This window comes from Drosophila hydei, unplaced genomic scaffold (genome assembly GCF_003285905.1).
Source record: "Drosophila hydei strain 15085-1641.00,03,60 unplaced genomic scaffold, DhydRS2 tig00000211-arrow-pilon, whole genome shotgun sequence".
Lineage (NCBI taxonomy): Eukaryota > Metazoa > Arthropoda > Insecta > Diptera > Drosophilidae > Drosophila > Drosophila hydei.
Window position 1 is genome coordinate 2,677,596 of NW_022045685.1, and position 18,486 is coordinate 2,696,081.

Here is an 18,486-nt window from a genome sequence, read left to right on the forward strand (position 1 = left end):
GGAAGTTTCCATAATTTGCCTGGTTAACAAAAATTCATAATAAAATGTAAAATTTGATTCAATATAAAACAATTATCAATTTTAATGTATATATATATATATATATATATATATATATATATATTTATATATATTTCTAAATTTTAAAGTCTTTGACTTTGAATTCGCTGCATTCATGGAGACACATTCTGCATCCTCATACAGCAAATCTACACTTTATGGGCGCCTTCTTTCGCCTGTTACATACGCTGTCAATAAAACATGATACCCCTTGCCTGGCTTCAGTCTGTAGAAAAACCGCTTACAAAGTCATCAACCCAAGCTCTGCTATTAACATATATATTTCCGATTCTCGGATTCGATATCAGGAACCGCATGGCACTCATGATGACATCCGGCGTGGTTAATCAACAGTCAACTAGTCGTGGAACTGGTCAACAAAAATGCAGAAACTCAATTTTGATGGAGCTGAAACGCTTTCGATTTTCTTGGAAATGTCAATAGAACTCGAATTAATTTTGAAGTTGTTTTTTGCCCAGTCCATGTGTGTGTGTGTCGGTGTGTTTTTTTTTTGTTTTTTTTTGCAGCGATTCGGTGGGGTTTTATTTCAGTTGGCATTAATTGATGTTATCTTGTTTTAGTTCATTTCGCTGTATGCATGTTTAATATTTGTGATGTGTGCTCATTCACTTAAATTTAAAATACAAAATATGTGTACGTATGTATGTGTGTGTGTGTGCCGGTGTGTCTGTGGCTATGTACCAAACTCTATGCCAATCTGTATGTGAATACGAATGAAGTCTGCACGTTTATCAGTCGGCAACAAATTCTCTGCGGGCTTATTTCATTTATTATACTCGTATAAGTTGTTTACTGTTGTTGCTGCTGTTATTGTTGCTGTTGCTTTATTTGTCCTCCTCCATCAATATAATATATGTGTTTTGATTTTCAGTGAATAATCGCGACGTGTCTGTTTATTTTGGTGTTTGATATTTTTCTTCTATATTCTCGTGTTGTTTTTCGCATTTTTTTGAAAAGCATTTGAAATTTGAAATTGAACAGCAGTGGACGAGTCAGTTTGGCATGTTATTGTTTTAATATTTATTGGTAAGCCCGTGCGATCAATGAACCGAAACGTATAAGTTAAAACAACGCGAATATCAAATTCAATCAGAGACTCAACAGATGCATTAAATAAATGAATAAACGCGCAGACAGCAGTCATCATCAAATAGCCACTTTGATTGAGTCTAAAGCCTATATGGCTAAACAAAGCATATATATAAATTTATATAGGTAGAGGGAGATATAGCCATGTATATAAGCCCCAAATGCATATACTTGTTCAAACTAAATGAAAGTTTGACGCTTGCCAACTGTTTGAAAAATGAAAACCTCCACGGACTGTTTGTATAGTTGAGTATTTTATTTTTTAACCATATATATATATATATATATGTGTGTCTATATATCTTATTTAATTCTTTTTTTGGTTTACATGAATATTCATATATTTATTTGACTGCAGACAGACACAGCGCAGCACAGCAGAGCACAGCACAGCACGCATGCATATGCCGAGCACAAAATTTTTGGGCATTTAAACCAATAAATATGTAAATTTTTCATAAATTTAATTAAATTCACCACAAAAGCTGCGTCTTTATCATCCACAGCAGCAGCGACGCTGACTGCAGGGAAAGTTTTGGCCCCCACAAAAATAAAAAATACCAAAAAAAAGTGTAAAAAGAAAACTGGAGACAAAATAAATAAAATAAAAAAAAAAACAAAAAAACGAGAAGGAGAAGAAGCAGCAGCAGAGAAATAGTGCGCGAGTAGTTGGCAGAGAATGGGAAGTAAAGAACTTTTACTGCATGGCATAAAAGATCTATGAGCTTTGTAGAAAATCAAGAAAAAAGTAGAAGAAGAGAATGCGAAAAAAGCGAGAAAATGGAATGGAATAAAAGTTGAGAATTGTATGCAAATCTATCTATTGCACGACCAGATCTCGAGCCAGGTGCCAGCTGCTTGACTGACTTACTGACTTACTGACTCACTGACTGACTGACTGACTGGGTTAGTTGAATGAGTGTATGTATGTATGCAAGTGTAGGGGCGAGTGACTGGCGGGCGGTTTGTTTGCTTGGTTAACTCAAACTTGCAAAAGCTGGAGGATTCGCGGCCGATGATAAATGAAAATTTGTCAGAGAATTTAACGATTTGACTGACAAAGGCATTTCATAGTTTTGTTTATGTGAGCGTGGCAACAACAACAACAACAACAACAACAGCGACGGCAACCATAGTTGGCAACACAATATGGCATATCACAGGTTGGGGGCGGCATTTGTGATGGATGAGCGCACTTAAACAAAAAGAAATGAAATGACAAAGGCGAGCAAAACGCAAGTGAGCGGACATGGAAATTAAAAGCAGCTGAAAGGACATCGCATGTCCCTCTGCCAACTGCCAACTGGCAACTGGCGACTGGCGACTGGCGACTGGCAACTGGCAACTGACAACCAGGCAGACTACATTCACTCGACACTAGAATGGACATGGGGCATGGCCACGTGACTCTTTGAGCTGCTGCCACAACAGAATGAAAGAGGCTGCTGCTGCTGCGGCTGCCGCTGCTGTTGTTGTTGATGCTCACAGTAAGCACTCACAGTGGCTGGGACATTTTCAATTAACACTTATTCAATTTTCCAGTGATTTTGGCCTTTTGTCTGCAGCCACAGAGGACATATCCGATTAATAAGCCAGCGACAGCCAGCAAATCTGAGCTAAAGTTATGTCAGCCCATTAATGGCTACGCAGAGCCACATACCTAGCCGGAAGCAGTGCACGACGATTTGAATATAATTGCAAATTTCTATGGGATTTGCATGCGGAAGAAAAGACGTTCAATGAAAAAAACTTTTTAAAGTTTGCCCGCAAAATTATTGGAATTTTTAATCAGTCAGAAATAACTTTAGAATTACTTCTGCTCTGAATTGATCTAGAAAAAGCTGCTGCAAGTCGAGTCTGATGATTTGATATATGAAGTAAGCAGCGTCAGAGTATTAATATTTTATCTGTGGGCTGCTGTTTTCATATGGAAATAGATTTGTGGAAAAGTACTTTAAAAGCACAATATTTCTAATTGGTTTTGGCTCGCTGCAGGCTGGGCGGGCTGGGGCAGGAAATGCTGTTTTGATAGGCAGGTGATGGATGAGTTGTGATTAGCAGGATGCTGGGTAAACACACGAGCGGGCGTGCGGGTAAGCGGATAATGGTTAGCCGGGCTGGAATTGTGTTATAGAATGGGAATTAAAATAAAAGCAAGGCTCGCATTTTGGCATGCAAATCGAAATGAAATTGAAGCTGCGACGGGACCGGCGGATGCAACCAGCAAACAATATGCAACAAATAAAAATAAAACAGCAAGCAATAACAACAAGCATGGCTAAGAGAAAACAACAACAACAACAACAACAGCAACGACAACTAAACAAGAGCAACTCAAATTGCAATGCTGGCAGCGGATTTGAATGTTACGGGCGTAAATTCTGGCAAATCAGGCACATTAATTATGACGAATTTCGCGAGCGGTTGGGCAGCCATTGGTGCATTGGTGGCCAGTGGCCATGTTGCGTGTTGTAAAATTGAAATTGGATTGGAAATATTTGCGCGAAATTCCAATTTCAATTTTCAATTGACGCGGCGTACGACGCGACGGAGGTTAGGGGCCGCAAATGGAAGATTGCTTCGTTAGGGGGCGTGCTGGGGTTCGAACGGACGCTCGGTGGATGGCGGCTCAAATAATACATGGCAGTCCAGTGACCAGACCCCAACTCTACCAAATCTACTGCTACTGCTGCTGCTGCTGCTGCTGTGGATGCGTTGGCAGCACCTTTGCCGGCTGCACAGAGCAGTAGCTGCAAATTTCAACTGCCATTTTCCTGCTTCAGTCAATTACAGGCCTTTTGTGTCCATTCGATTGTCTGGCTGAAAGTGCAGGCCGTAACTGAAACCAAGTCCGTAACCGAATCATTCTCCAAATTGTCCCAGCATATACGCATACGTACGTGTGTATGCGGTTGTAGCTGTGTTTGGCCGTTGTTTGTTTGCGGCCAGGTGGCCGAGCCTGAAGTGAAGTGAAAAGAACTGCCAACAATAACAGTGATCATGAAATGCGCATTGCGCGCATGATGGACAGTGGGCCGCGTTTGCCTGCTGCCGTTTCAGCTGCTTCTTCATCGTCTTCGCCGGCGCAATTCTGCTGTAGATTTATGGCTGGCAAGTTGGGCGTGGCAGCGGCAGCAAGAGAACTGCTTTATTTGCATCCATTAAAAATTTGCATAAGTACACACACACACACAGAGAGATATACACACATCGAATTGGCAAATAAATTGTGACCTGTAAACGCTAGGCAAAGTGGGGCATACTGATCCGGATAAAGAGTAGTTTATCAGCTCAGCGCATTCCGTACTACAGCTGCCATAACTTATTTAAAAAAATATATATATATGTATATACATATATCTATATGTATGTGTGTTTCTATAAAATAAAAATAACTGCTCTTCAGCGCCTCATAATCCATTCAAATGCGAAGTTGGACTTCGCTTCCTCAGCTCGCAGCGTACACTGCGCACTTTCTGGTGGGCACTTATAATTAAATTGGAGAAAAAAGCAGATTTTTGTATTCAAAATAAATTATTTAATACAAATAAAAAGTTTTTCGATTTATTTTGGTGTTTTGTTCGGCCATATAATTCACTTTGGCTGCCCCAGCTCCAGTCCCAGTCGCAGTTGAAGCCCGAGTGCTGCGCATCGGGGGCAGCAGGTGCATGGATATGATTCGGCTTGGGGAGCATAAATTTATTGTTGGGCGCGTAAATTTAACAGCATTCGACGTGGCAATGAGTGAGGGCCTAAGTTGAGCGGCGAGGTCCGTCGGACAATGCCAATCACTGGCCAAGCGAGACTTTGCCCTAGCTGCAAATGGAGTTGTAGCCAGTTGAGCAGCTGAGCAGCTGAGATGCCGAGGAGCGTAGGTTGTGTTTGTTTGTTGCTGGCAAGAAATAAATGAACCCAAAATTAAAATGGCCTTTCGCATCTATTTATTGAATGCCACAGCTGACCAGACCACTCAGCGGGCAGCGGAAGCAAGTGACTTGAAGCGTTTTACACCTGAAACGATTTCATTTTGTGATGCTGCTTCGCTGCCTTTAAAGTGACATTTTTGTTTGCTCAAATTTAGGGCGGGGTGTGGGGGGCATTGGCAAGTGTATTAAATAAAAAGTGACAACAAATATTGTTACGCTCGGCGCTTCGAGCGTTTTGTCCACGGCCACCCACGCGGTGTCAGTGTCTGGCCGACGACATTGTCCCTTAGCCTGGGACGGTTCTGTTTTGACTAATGCTCAGAAAATTGGCCAAAATTTCATTTTGCCGCCAAACGCGTCTGCTCGTCAAACTCAGGCAGCGCCGCGCCCTACAACTAATGGAACCGAAGCTTACCTTGCTTGTAAGCAAATATTTACCTCTGAAACAAAGTAAGTAAGTTGCCAACCTTTATGCCATCGCCATCGCCGTCGCCGTCGTCCTTGCCCTCGCCCTCGCCAGCCAATGTTAAGCTGTATGCGGATTATCAAAGCAAACAACTGACTTACCTTCAACTGCTGGGATCCTCGGCAGCTTCGTCCTTCTGGCTCATCGGGCTGACTGCTTAAACCCTTTTTGGACGTCAAGCAGATGTTCAAGCTATGACGTCATATTTGGCCCAGCAGCCTACTCAGTTGAGTGTGTATTGAAGCGTAATACTTTTTGGAGATTAGCTAAGGTGTGACAATGGAAGACAGTGGGAGAGAGGAAGAGCGAGAGAAAGACAGAGAGAGAGTGAGAGGGGGGGGGGGGGGGGAGAAAGGGTGAAGCGGAGAGGAGGGGAAAGGGATAGTCTAAATAAGAGGGAGAGGGAGCGAAAAAGGGAGCAAAGAGAGAGAGAGAAAGAGAATAAGAAAGAAAGAGAGAAAGAGAATGAGAAGAAATTAAACTGAAAGAGAGAGAGAGAGAGAAAGTATAATGAAGTAAGAGAGAAAGTGACAGAGAGAATCGTAAAGGAGAAGATGAAAGTAATAGAGAGAGAAAGTTAGTAATAAAATGTGAAATAGAGATAGCGTAAGGCAGAGAGAAAATGTTAAAGAGGTGGAGAGAGTAAGTGCTAAAGAGATAGAGAGAGAGCGAGAGAGGACGACAAAGTAAGAGTCAGAGAGAGCAGAGAGAACAGAGAGAAAGAGCTAGATAAAGAGAGTAGTATAGCTTGTAAAAAATCTAGATAAAGTGTGAAAAAAAGAGAAATAAAGAGGGCCTGAGAGAGAGAGAGAGAGAGAGAGAAAGCTGATTTTCATTCGAGGTCCCGTCTCATAGTTCAAGGAGCTCAGTAAATGTTATCATTTAATTACGGAATTAGGTTTGCATTCGTATTCAATTATAAATTAATTGCAGCTGGCCAAAAGTCTGGGAATATATTTAGGCCAGAGCCATGCTAACCGCTAATTGGCCAACAATCGTGTGTGGCCTCGACGTCGTTTAGGGCAAACTAAGGACATCTTAATGGCAATCGACCATTTGCAGGCGACATCAATCAAATCGAATCAATCAACATCGGCCGCAACCACAACAATTGTTGTAAATATTAATTTAGTTATTATTGTTGCTGGCAGTAAGAACAACATGTTGCTGAGAAACTGAGCAATGCGCCTGTTTCAAATGTATGAAAGTGAATGCCATCAAAGTTATATATCTAAATGAATGAAGTAATAAAACTAAATAGCGTCAGACGCAATTTTTTTGCTTCTCTTCTGCTGATGGCCAAAGTGCCAACAAAACGAGCACAACTTGTCTCTGCTTCAACATTTGAGTGTGTGGTAAGTGTGTGTGTGTGTGTGTGTATGTGTGTGTGTGCTTGTTTGTGCGTTAAGTGTGTGTATTCTTGCACTAAAGACTAATTAAGTTTTCATGGCCATGAGTCCTGGGCGCTGCTTTGGTCAGCCCCTGTTAAGTTCGTCGTCAGTTTGCTCGTTGAATGAATGAATGGTCAACTTGATTAATTTGAGGCAGCTAGACAAGCATTAATAATCCGGTTAAAGTGTGGGTAACACACACACACACACGCGCACCACGAATGTAAACACACTTAACCAGGGCTTGTGGCTGGAGAAAAAACAACAACAGCAACAGCAACAGCAACATCATCAGCAGCAGCAACAGCAACAAAAAATTGCCGCAGTAAACACAAACTAAGTATAAAAGTCAAAACAAAGCCACAAAGTGTTGGTAACACACACTCGCACACACACACACACGCAGGGCAAGAGAAGCACGAGAGAGAGAGAGAGGGCATATAAGGGCTTGTGTCCCCCACCGCCGACATTTGTTGTTTATCGCTTCGGCAGCGCCATGAAGTATGCAACATTTTATTTAACTCAAATACTTTAACTAGCGCCAAAAAGGGGAAGGCAATGAAAATGCAATTGGGCTTTAGTCTATCTTAAGCACCATTTGCTTGGTGTTCGCGTGATATACGAGCCATAAACGAGGCCAAAGGACACAACAGCCCAAACCAACAACCCCCAACCGCCCAACCCCCCATGCCCAACTATCCGCTAAACAAACTAGCTGCTTAGTGTGGACGGCAGAGCAACCCCTAGACAATACTTGCCTACTGGGCACGACGTCACTCGCGACGTGTGAGGTCAGGTTCATAAGTAAGTCAATAAGTCAGTTGGTTAATGACAACAACAGCAACAGCAACGACAACAGCCATAACAACAACCAACACTGCTGAGCCAGAGCAACAGCATTCCTAGCCTAGCCAAGCCAAGCCAAGTCAAGCAGCCCAGCAGCCACCCACCCAAGCTGGGGAAATTCTCTCACATTTGTTTCGTTTGTCAGCGCTTCTGCTCTCAGCGCGCTTAGCAACATTTGATGCCAGCAACACGGCCAGCAGTTAGAAACTAACATTAGAATAAGTTTTTAATTAGCTAATTTTAATGTTATTTTCTAGGTATTCACACACACATATATATATATATATATATATATATACATATATATATATGTATATGCAAGTTGATATCTTCTTCTTGGCTAGCTACGAGCATTGAAACAAAAGTAAAGTTTGTTAAGTTTGTTAGCTTAAGCTGTTCTTGCCTGCGGTTGAGGAGGCTGTAACTGTGTGCAGTCGACAGGGCGCTTGCCACAATGCATGTCGATTAGCATGTTAGACTTAGAAGTCTGTGACTATATGAAAGGCTACAGATATCTAAAAGGTCTATATATAGAGTTTTGTCATTCATAGAAGTGAAATACATATATATATATATTGAAGTCCATCTATACTAAAATGAGCTGGAAATGTGGCATGGTATAGGAAAATGATGTTGAGTTATTGTTGAAGCTTAGAATGTGTTAAAATTACTTTCATTACCGTACAAAGTCAATATGTTAATCACAGTTATACAGATATACAGTCAAGTTATAGGTCTATTAAGCAATCAGTCAACTAATTTATAAGTTTGTCATTTAGTCAGCTCTGCAGATAGCTAGTAAAACAGTTGTTCAATCATCCTACCGATCAATCAATCATCAGCTAATTAGTCTGCTTAATCGTCAAGCAAGCAATCAGTCAATCAATCTGATTCTATCAGGCAGTTATTCAAGTACAACTAGTTATTTCAGAATGAATATTTAAGCGCAAAGCTGACTGCTATAGTCGAGCACTTGTATAGCACTCAGCTTTAGTCGAGCACCTGTATAACAGTCAGCTTTCGTCGAGCTCTTGTATAACAGTCAACTTTAGTCGAGCACATGTATAGCACTCAGCTTTCGTCGAGCACTTGTATAGCACTCCGCTTTAGTCGAGCACTTGCATAGCAATCAGCTTTTGCTTGCCATGCAACGATCAATCAACTGGCAGCCCAGTGCGTGCGGCTTGCTTCGATCGTCGCTTAAAGGTCAAGTGTGCGTCGAGCACACGAACCCACGCTGGCAATAAAAGTAAGTAAATGTCCCAGGTCGTGTGCCGGGCGGGCATTTCTCTCTTTGCTGAATCTGTGCGTGTGGGAAATTATTGCAAAGGGCAACGAAAAGGCGAAATCATCTTTTGTAATTTGTTTGCATTATGCAAAGTGCGGCTAACTGAATTATCGTTAGCTGTATGCTACGGCATCCTTGGCAGCTGCACTTCCTTTCTTTGCTGGAGTCCTTTTCAGCGCTAGTCGCGCTGCTGGCTGCCTTTTTCTTTGTCTTTGCCTTTTCAATGAGCAATGCGCCGCAGTCAATTTGATGAATTTTTCACAAATTCCATCTTAACGTCAAATTGGCCAACGGGATAGGTTCTCGTTTATTTTTTATGCTTTTCTTGCTCTCGTTCACTCTCTCTGTCTCTCTCTTTTACTTTTTCACTTGTGCCTTCTTTTGTGCCAGCGAAAAGCCCAGTCGCTGCCGCGAAAGCAGCCAACAGCCAGCAGCCAACTGCCCCCCTTTGTCGCCTGCGCCTCCGCCCCTGCTCTGATTCATCGTGAAACCGCTTGAGCGTCAAGTGATTGATGCATTGCGCTTGTAAATTTGATGGCGCGTTGGTTTGCGGATGAAGCAGGTCGTCGGTTTTTCGGGCCAGAAGTGTGGGCGCCGCTGAGCAGCAAGTCATGGTCCAGAATTGTGTGCTGGGCACAGGCATTTGGTCCAGCTACAGCAGCAGCAGCAGCAGCAGCAGCAGCAGCAGCGGCATCAGCGGCTCCGTTCGCTGCATTTGCCAACTCAAACAGTTACTGTGGCCTGGCGGGGCATGCAAAGTGCGCGAAATTGACTTTGCTTTTGCGGGCGCTGACAGTGGCATTGCCGGCTGCTGGATGCGTCCTGGTTGAGATGGTTGGGATTGTTGGTTGGCTGCTTGGCAGCTGCGCGAATGATGAATGGAAAATGCGAAAATTTGTAAGGCAAAGGCGCAGCAGGGCACAGCGACTGTCAGAGAGAGTGGGAGTGGGGCAAGTGGTGCAAAAGAAATTGTGAAATCTTAGTTGAAATTATTATAAATTAATGGCTATCCTTGTGACCCAGTTACCCGAATGTTTCGAAATAAGCAGCCAGTGGAGCTGGCGGTGGTGCAGCGCAGCCACAGCTGTGGTCTGGTGGTGCGCGGGGCGCCGACAGGCCACTGCATAGTTCATTGAGAAGAAAGGAAGCTGCAGAGCTTCAGCTGCCAGACACACGTCCACACAGCACATCCTTTAAGCAGTCGTGTGCGTCTGTGTATGGGTGTGTGGGTGTGTGTGAGGATGTATGTGCGTAGTGGAACTGTCGTCCTGGTTTGACAGTTGCATTTTTAATGCTGGCCATAATTAAGTTTCTGCAACAGCAGCAAATGCAGCCCGAGCCAGCTTAGGGACAAAATATCATTAGCCGGCGCGCTGCGCTCGTCCCCCAGCAGTGCGCACCGTACAGTGAATGCGGCCCATGCAACACGACTTTCGAGGCGCTCACACAATGCCAGCACCATTAGCCATGCCTCATCGATATTGACCACTGTGGGCGGCCAAAACTTCTGCTGTTCATCTATGAAACCTGCAGGTAAAACCATTCATTAAATATTCATGAACAGGCAAATGAGTGCCACAACAATACTTTGTCTGGGGACCATTGTCGGCTGCTAGATAGCCCAAGGATAAGCGGAAATTGATTTCGCAGCGATGTGAGTCTTGCTTAATATATTCATACTGAATTAGTAATTAAATATTTATCTCTTCCATGAAAAATATATTTGAAAAAAAAAAAAATTAAATAAAAAAACTTATTCGCTGATAAAGTGCAATGAAAGTGCAGCAAAGGAAGAACTATTTTTCCATGTCAGAATTCTTATAGATGGGAAGCATACGAAAAAGCACAAAGATGCATTTCTTATGAATAGAATATATATAAGAATAGGCATATTATATGAAGCGAATGGAGTAAGATTTCCATCAGGTTTTTGTAAGAAAAATTATTTATCTTTTTTTTTTAAATATTTTTGGCAACAATTATTAATTATTAATTAAAATTGCCCGAAAATGTAGCTAAAATAAGTTTTAATTTTCTTAAGAATTTCAAGAATACAAAAATAAATAAAAATACGCTCAAGAGTCCATGCACTGATATAAATAGATATTATGTGAAACAGACGAAGCGGGAGTTCTGTCTTATGTAGCAGGTCGCTGAGTTTCAGGTGCGTTAATTCTTATGACAGGCAGCGCACTGTGGGATCTGGTCAATGTGTCAAAGGCGAAATGTTGATAAAGATTGTTTTACTTGACGTTTTGCTGAATATGCCACAGTTGCATGGAATATGCAAATGTTGTTGCTGCTTTTGCTGCTGCTGCCTTGTCATCTGTTAACAATAAATGCAGCTGTGAGCTGCTGGTGAAGCCGATGGCCTAAAGCCGGCAGCGTGGCCGGCAACAAGCTAAAAAAAGACAAGGCGACGCGCGCGTGGCACATGTCAAAAGCAAGGGGAAATTGTTAAACAAACAGCAAACAGACGCAGACGCAGCGTGAAAATAAATTGAACAGCCCAGCGAAGCGTCACTGACCTATGCGCACACGTGAGCAACAGCAGCAACAGCAGCAACAGCAGCAACAGCAGCAACAGCAGCGGCAGCAACAACAGCAACAGCAACAGAAATAGCCAAAGCAAAAAGCTGCCCCCGCAGCGTGAATTTCAAATTTCCCAGTCGGCAACATTTGTCTGTCGGCTGGCGATGTTGCTGCAACAAGCAGTGGCACGAAGTGGCGCCACAGTTCGTGTCGCTGTGCTCGTGCCTCGTGCGTCTGTGTGGATGCTGTACACGTTCGGTCTGGGGCCGGCCGATTGCCGTCTCAATTCTTCAGCTTCAGTCTTTGCGCGATTTTCAGCTGCTGCGGTCCAGCCCCAGAGCCACTGCAGGCCGTTCAACGTGTTGCTAGTAGTACGTGCATCTGCGTATCTCTGCGGAACAAACTCTTTGGCGTAATATTTTGGCAGCGCGTGTGCGGTGCCAGCCACTTAGCGACTGCTCAATAATCATTGGCATAGTTTCGTCTAGCAATTTATTTCATTTTTTTCTCGCGTTTTTCTTACGCTTCATTTTGTCTTTTTTTTGGAATTTTTTTTTTGAAGCGCGAGCAAAGTTCGGTGCTTTTTTTTTTTTGTGACGACGCGTGTGGTAAGATTTCGAAGCGCGCTTTTTGGCGCACGTTGCGCATTGTCCAGTGAGTGAACTGCAAACGTAAACAGATATCAAGTGTCCCAAATAAACAGATAACAATAAGAACAACAACAACAGCAACAATAACAACAGACTTGCGACATTTATGCGGGTAAGCCTTGGTTCCTAGCTAACAAAAGCCGCAAATCTTGACGACCCCAAAAACCGCTGAAATTATATCAATTAAGACTTGTGTGACGCCATTGGGCGGGCGATAGCGATTTGCTGATATCGCGAAATATTCGTCGAGCCACAACAGCTTGACATTAGTCTGCATTCAACTCTGACACGCTCTCAGCCTAGAAATGACTTTAGACATTGGTCCAGATCTGGCTGGAGGGCAAAATGCATTACATATGCAAAATGTAAATATTGTTCAGATTATTGCTAAGGCCCTTCAGTCATATATATATGTAAATATTTAGTTGATTATGTAAATTTATGGCCATTATTTCTTATTTTTTTTGTGTTTATTGATTCAATGAACATTTTACTTTCATTTGTTAAAAAAAATGAAACAAAAGCAGAATAAAAGAAATATTAACAAATATGTTTGCTAATAATTATTTTGCCTTTATTCAATTTGTTTTTATTTAATTATGTTAAGCAATCAATGCTAAATAAAATGTTTTATTTTTTCCTTGCAAATATTCACAATAAAATTAAATTTAATGTAAGTCTGTCATTATTTAATTTCAATTACCAACTTAATTTTGAATTGAAATCAATTTAGTTGCCAACTAGAAAACGAGTCTGAAATTCCCATAAAATATTAGTCCATTCGAGCTGATCAGCTGCAGAAGCTCACTTAGTCACTTACCTAAGCTAATACTTAATCAGAGTTCACAGTTGAGGCGTTATTTCTTATTTCGACTTGCACTCAGTGCTGGCATTGATTCCATGCCACAGCCGCTGCGTGTTGACCTTCAAAAGTGCAGCCCTAAGTGGCAACTAGAGCTAAAATACAAAAAAGAATAAGAAACAAAAAATAAGCACTCGGGCTAAAAAGCTGGCAAAAAATGACTACAAATGGATATACAAATGGAAATGCAGAAAGTGCAGCAGCAACAGCAGCAGCAGCTACAGCAGCAGCGGCATCAAAAGCCAGCGGAAATGGACAGTAAATAAATGTTTACAATTTTTCTGTTGCGCCTGCTTTAGTTGGGTATCATTTCTTTAGTTTTTTGTTTGCCTTTGGCACATAAATATTCCGGAAATTGTGTAGCCGCTGGCAAAATAATGGCCAAGGCACCGCTGCTGCGGGTGGGCCCATGGAGAACGTGGCCAAATCAGAGCTTACTGCGAAGCACAAGAAATGAGTATATGAATAATGTGCTAAACACTCGCAGCTGCTGCCGTCGTTGCTGTCGTTGCTCAGACAAGCAAATTTCATTACTGCCAGCTATGCGCTGCTCTTATTTCTTGCATTTTTTATTACAACTCTCGTTTGTTTTCGCCCAGCTAACAGATCTCAGTATACCTGAACGCCTCATTTTTGCTTAGCGCCATTGCACTACTCATTTCATTCAAACTATGTTTGAGAACAAGTTGTAATCAGCAGTTCGGTGATCACCTTAGTGTCTCGTCTGAGTTGGTCGGTCAGTTAGTTAGGCAGGCAGCAATTGGCTCATCAATCAGTCAGCAAGGCTTACCATTATGTGAGTGAGTCAATTAGTAAATAAGTCAGGTAGTCAATCAAGCAATCAGCTTGTCAGTAAGTCAGTCAAACAGTCTTTCAATCAGTAAGTCGATCATGAGCTCGTCAATCACTCAATCAGCCAACTATTAAATTAGTCAATCAGTCAATCCGTTAAATTGGCCATCAATCAGTTTGTCAGTCCAAAAGTCCATCAATCACCTAATCAGTCAGTAACTGAATATGTCAATCCGCTTGTCAGTCACTAACGCAGTTAGTCTCTCATTTAGTCAATCAGTCAATCAACCAGATAATAGATCAGTCAGTGAATTAGCCAATTAGTTGTACATCAAACAGTCAATCTGTCTGTCATTCATTGTACCAGTCAGTCAATCAGTAAATCCATCAGTCAGTCAATCAGTCCTTCAGTCAATTAGACAATTAGTCTATCTATTAATATATCAATCATAATTTGATCAGTTAATCCATCAATCAAACAGACTAACAGTCAGATAGCCGATTGGGCACTCAATCTGAAGATCAATCAGTCAATATGTCAGGCATAGAGTGAGTCGAATCAGTCAATGAGTTGATTGAATGATAAGTCTGTCAATCAGCCACTAGGGGCTTCTGCGATGATCCCACCGAGTCGACTCTCTAGTTAGTCTCTCATTAAATAAGTCAGCCAGCTGAAACAAAGACCAAATACAGCTGCATAATTGAAGTCTGGTGCTCTTTATGCAGACTGCATGAATATATCTATGTATATGCAAATGACTTATATATAAAATATATATAATTTAAGAGAGAAATAAGAATTGTACTTGAATGCAGCAGCAGCAGCAGCAGCTTTCCAGAGACAAGTAGTGCAATTACTGCATAAGGTACTTGTAACTGCTACTGATGCTGCGCTTGCTGTTGCTGCAGATGCTGATGCTGATGCTGATGCTGTTGCTGAAGCTGTTACTGCCAACTGGCAACTGGCACTAGGCTGTTCCCGTTAGTCTCTCCAGTCCTCCGGCTCCGCCTCCGCTCTCTAGCTGAGGGTCACTTTGTTGCCGAGCGCTGAGCCCAGGCGCTGAACTAATTTAAGGCAATTATTTGTGCCACCCGCTGCACAGTGAGCCTGAAAGACAGCAAAAAAGATAAAATGCTTCCTTGATATCTATAGCATGGTATGATAGCTAGTGTGTGTCTCCTATACAATTTACAGTGCATAGAACAACTCGCGCCACTGAATTTAATTTAAATTTATTTTGTGTATATATTTTAAAAAATATTTTTTTCGACTAAAAATTAAAGAATTATTAACAATTTTTTAAATATTTTATTTTGGCTTTTTGATCAATGTGCAGTACTAGGTTCTCAAATAAGTTGTTTGATTTGATTCTGTTTTAAATTTTGTGTAATAAATTTTATATGTCCATAATTTTTTTTACTATTCTAAAAATGTTTAAAATTAAGTCTAATTAGAATTTGAGCTCATTCAAATTGTATTTGTTGCTTTCTTTCGAGATCAACTTGAATTATATTTAGCAAATTAAATTTGAAGTCACTCGCTCTATCTCTCTCTCTCTCGGTCTTTCTCGCTTTTACACTTTTAAAGAAACTTCAAGGATAATCGCTTGTTTTTTCTAACTTTGCCTAGGCTCTATTTGGTGGGGCGTGGCAGCCCGCCCCCCACGACTCACATGTGGGCATATTTATTCATATTAATTTGTGCTCGCCCGTGTGTGTGTGTATAGGTGCGTGCGTGTTGATGCGCGCAGAGCTTTCGTCTAAGGCTCAGCATTCATTCAGTCATTTGCAGTGTCCGTTGCCATTTAGTGCACTTATTCATTAAAATACAGAAAAGGAAAATAGGCGCAGCAGCGGCAGGGCGCCCAGGGGAGGCGAATGGAGACCATTGCGAAACAAGAGTGAAAATGAATGAAATAAAAAATGTAAACATACACAAGTGCAATGCAAATTAAAGCAGACAGCAAAGTGGCTGCTCCTGTACGCTCGTGCAGGACAAGTGGCACAGTCGGCGGGGGTGGGAGGGGGCAGCGGGGCAAATGTGGCCAACGCCGACTGATGCCACGGCGAAAGTTAGATGGAAACAATGAGCAAAGCAGAAGGGATTGTGGGTGATGAAGCGGGGGTGTGGGTGCTGTAAGGGCTGGGGCAGGGGGGAGGGGTCATGGCGTGGTTGAGGCACGGTAGAAAGTCCTTGCCAACGCGAAGAGGCAATTCATTAGCTTTAATTTAGGTAAATGTCCTTGGTCCTTGTGGTGCTGCCTCTTGTGGCGAACGTTGCAAATGCAACTAAAATGTTGCGGTTACCTCCATTTTCATTTGCTTACCACATTTGCGTATGTGTGTATGTGCCTCTCTCTCCCACTCTCTGTGTGTGTGTGTGTGTTTTATGAGTGTACTCGTTATGTTTTCTCTGGCAGCTCACTTAATATTTAAAGCCATCAAAAGTCGTCCAAGTGGCACATTTTGCTGCAACTCCTGCTGCCTAAATTACCCAATTAACAAATTAAATTGCATTTCATGTGATTCATGTGCATTAAGCAGTCAAATTTACTCGACAACTGCCTAATGTAATTTTATGGACACCGAATCGAATTTAGCTGATTGAAATCGCTAAACTTCAGTTGTCGCAGCAGCCTCTGTGAATTTTAGTTCAGATTTGAGCTAACAACGAGATGTGAAGCTCATTCGAAATCGAGAGCTTCGACTAGCGGCATCTCGCATCAGTAAATAGGAAAAATTCGACCTTCAAACCGAGAAACATTTCGGAAATACCCAATTTCAGCCAGGACTAGGGTAGCTCTGTGAGATATAACGGGAGTACTTTGATTAGTTTGGCCAATTGTGATACGATCTTACTTGTAAGATGTACAATTTGATGATGAGCACGCCGCCTGCGAAAAAGGTTGTGGACCATGTGTATTGCCTGAGCAGGTTTGTCGACATGGACCAGAAGGTGGAGTTTGCGCTGCCGAAGAAGACGCCGCTTGACAAGTTGTTGAAAGAACAGTTGTTCAACAAGATCAATCCGGATGTTATTTTCGTGGTGGGCAACCAGGCGTTCGGCTGCCATGGCGTGGTGATGCGACACTTCTGCGAGCTGTATGCCAATTGCCTGCCCACGGGCATGATCGTCAGCTTGCCGCTGGCTAAGATAACGCCGGATGGCTTTTACCTGGCCTACGAATCGATGCTGCTGGAGGAGTTTTATTCCCCGCGTGGCAAGCTGCTGGAGTTACTGCAAGCTGCGCACTATTTGTTCATTCCGCGGCTGGTGAGCCAGGTGTTCAGATGCCTCGGCGATCGGCAAATCTACAGCGAAATGGATGCTTTGGCGACCTACTTTGAGGCGAAGAAACAAAAAAGATGGGGCATCGCCAAGCTAATGCTGACTTGTGTCCACAAATATTTCTTGCCACTCGTCTGCACGGACGAGTTCCGTGAGATGGATGTAAAGTGCTTATGCAAGCTGCTTACATCAGACAGCCTGGCCGTTCAGCAGGAGATCGAGGTGTTCTACTCGGCGCTGTATTGGATATATTCAGACTACGATAAGCGCAAGCACCACGCAAACGTAGTGCTTAAAACGGTGCGATATGTGCTAATGCCGCCCCTATTCCTGTTGACTATCGGCGCCCATCTGCACGAGCTGACTCCGAGGGTATCCGACGAGCTGCTGCCCCACTTGCACAAGGCCATGTTATTCCAGCAGAAGGCGGGCTTGGGCCTCATCGACGAGGACGAAATACAGATACGGCATCGCTGCTGGATTACCGATCCGGCTTGCTTCTACCAAAACAAGGAGATCATGCTAAAGAGGAATTCCATATTTACTCCAATTGACTTCATCACCTATCTGGACAAGCTCGACTGCGCCGCCTCGTTCCTGAATCGCATAAAGGAGAACTAAGCCGCAGTTCGCCATGAATTTAACAAAAAATATTGTGGCTGTTTTAAATAAATAAATAAATTGAAACTACACTAAGCTCGACTGTTCACCTGGCCGTGTCCTCGTCCTGGTCCTCTCTGCTGTTCCCAATATCTAATCTGTAGCACTCAATTACCTTGACAACATCATGCGGCATCAAAAGCCGCTTAAATGTCGATTGCAGTTTACATTTCCAGCTGGGTGCGAGTCGAGCGGCGGTGGCAGCAGTTGCCGTGCGACAAAAGCACAGCAAGCTGCTTGCAACGTGCAACAACAGTTGATTCAGCGTCGCCTCAGCTGTCCAATTTGTCTCTGCGTGTGTGTGCGTGTGTCCCAGCTGCATTCTCAGCCAGCGTGACATTGGCATTCCTACTCAATGGTTAGGGGCATTCCGTGAGCCCTAAGCTCGTACAGCGCGCCCAAATACTCTGCCCCTACCCCTGGACCGCCCTCGCTCGTTGCTGTCCAGCAGAAATAAATCATGCGAGGCCGAGCTTGCAACGTCTGCCTAATTAGATAATGTCAGCAGCACGCAGCGCGTCATTTCCTGTACAGGATCTGTGCCTACGCAGGCCGAGTCGCTCTGGCTTCTGGCTTCTGGCGTCTTTGCACACTATTATGTGTGTGCGAGTGTG

The 18,486-nt window shown here is 42.9% G+C and overlaps 1 protein-coding gene across 1 annotated transcript; it reads left to right on the forward strand.

The window, feature by feature from the left end:
- The first annotated feature begins 16,789 nt into the window (after nucleotides 1-16,789).
- LOC111598428 (kelch-like protein 25) lies at nucleotides 16,790-17,833 on the forward strand. Its single transcript, XM_030223463.1, has one exon. The coding sequence runs from the start codon at nucleotides 16,790-16,792 to the stop codon at nucleotides 17,831-17,833; it is 1,044 nt and encodes a 347-aa protein (XP_030079323.1).
- Nucleotides 17,834-18,486: the final 653 nt, after the last annotated feature.

What these genes read in the sequence shown, in the direction of transcription:
- LOC111598428 (XM_030223463.1), top strand. Translation starts at nt 16,790, where the DNA reads ATGTACAATTTGATGATGAGCACGCCGCCTGCGAAAAAGGTTGTGGAC.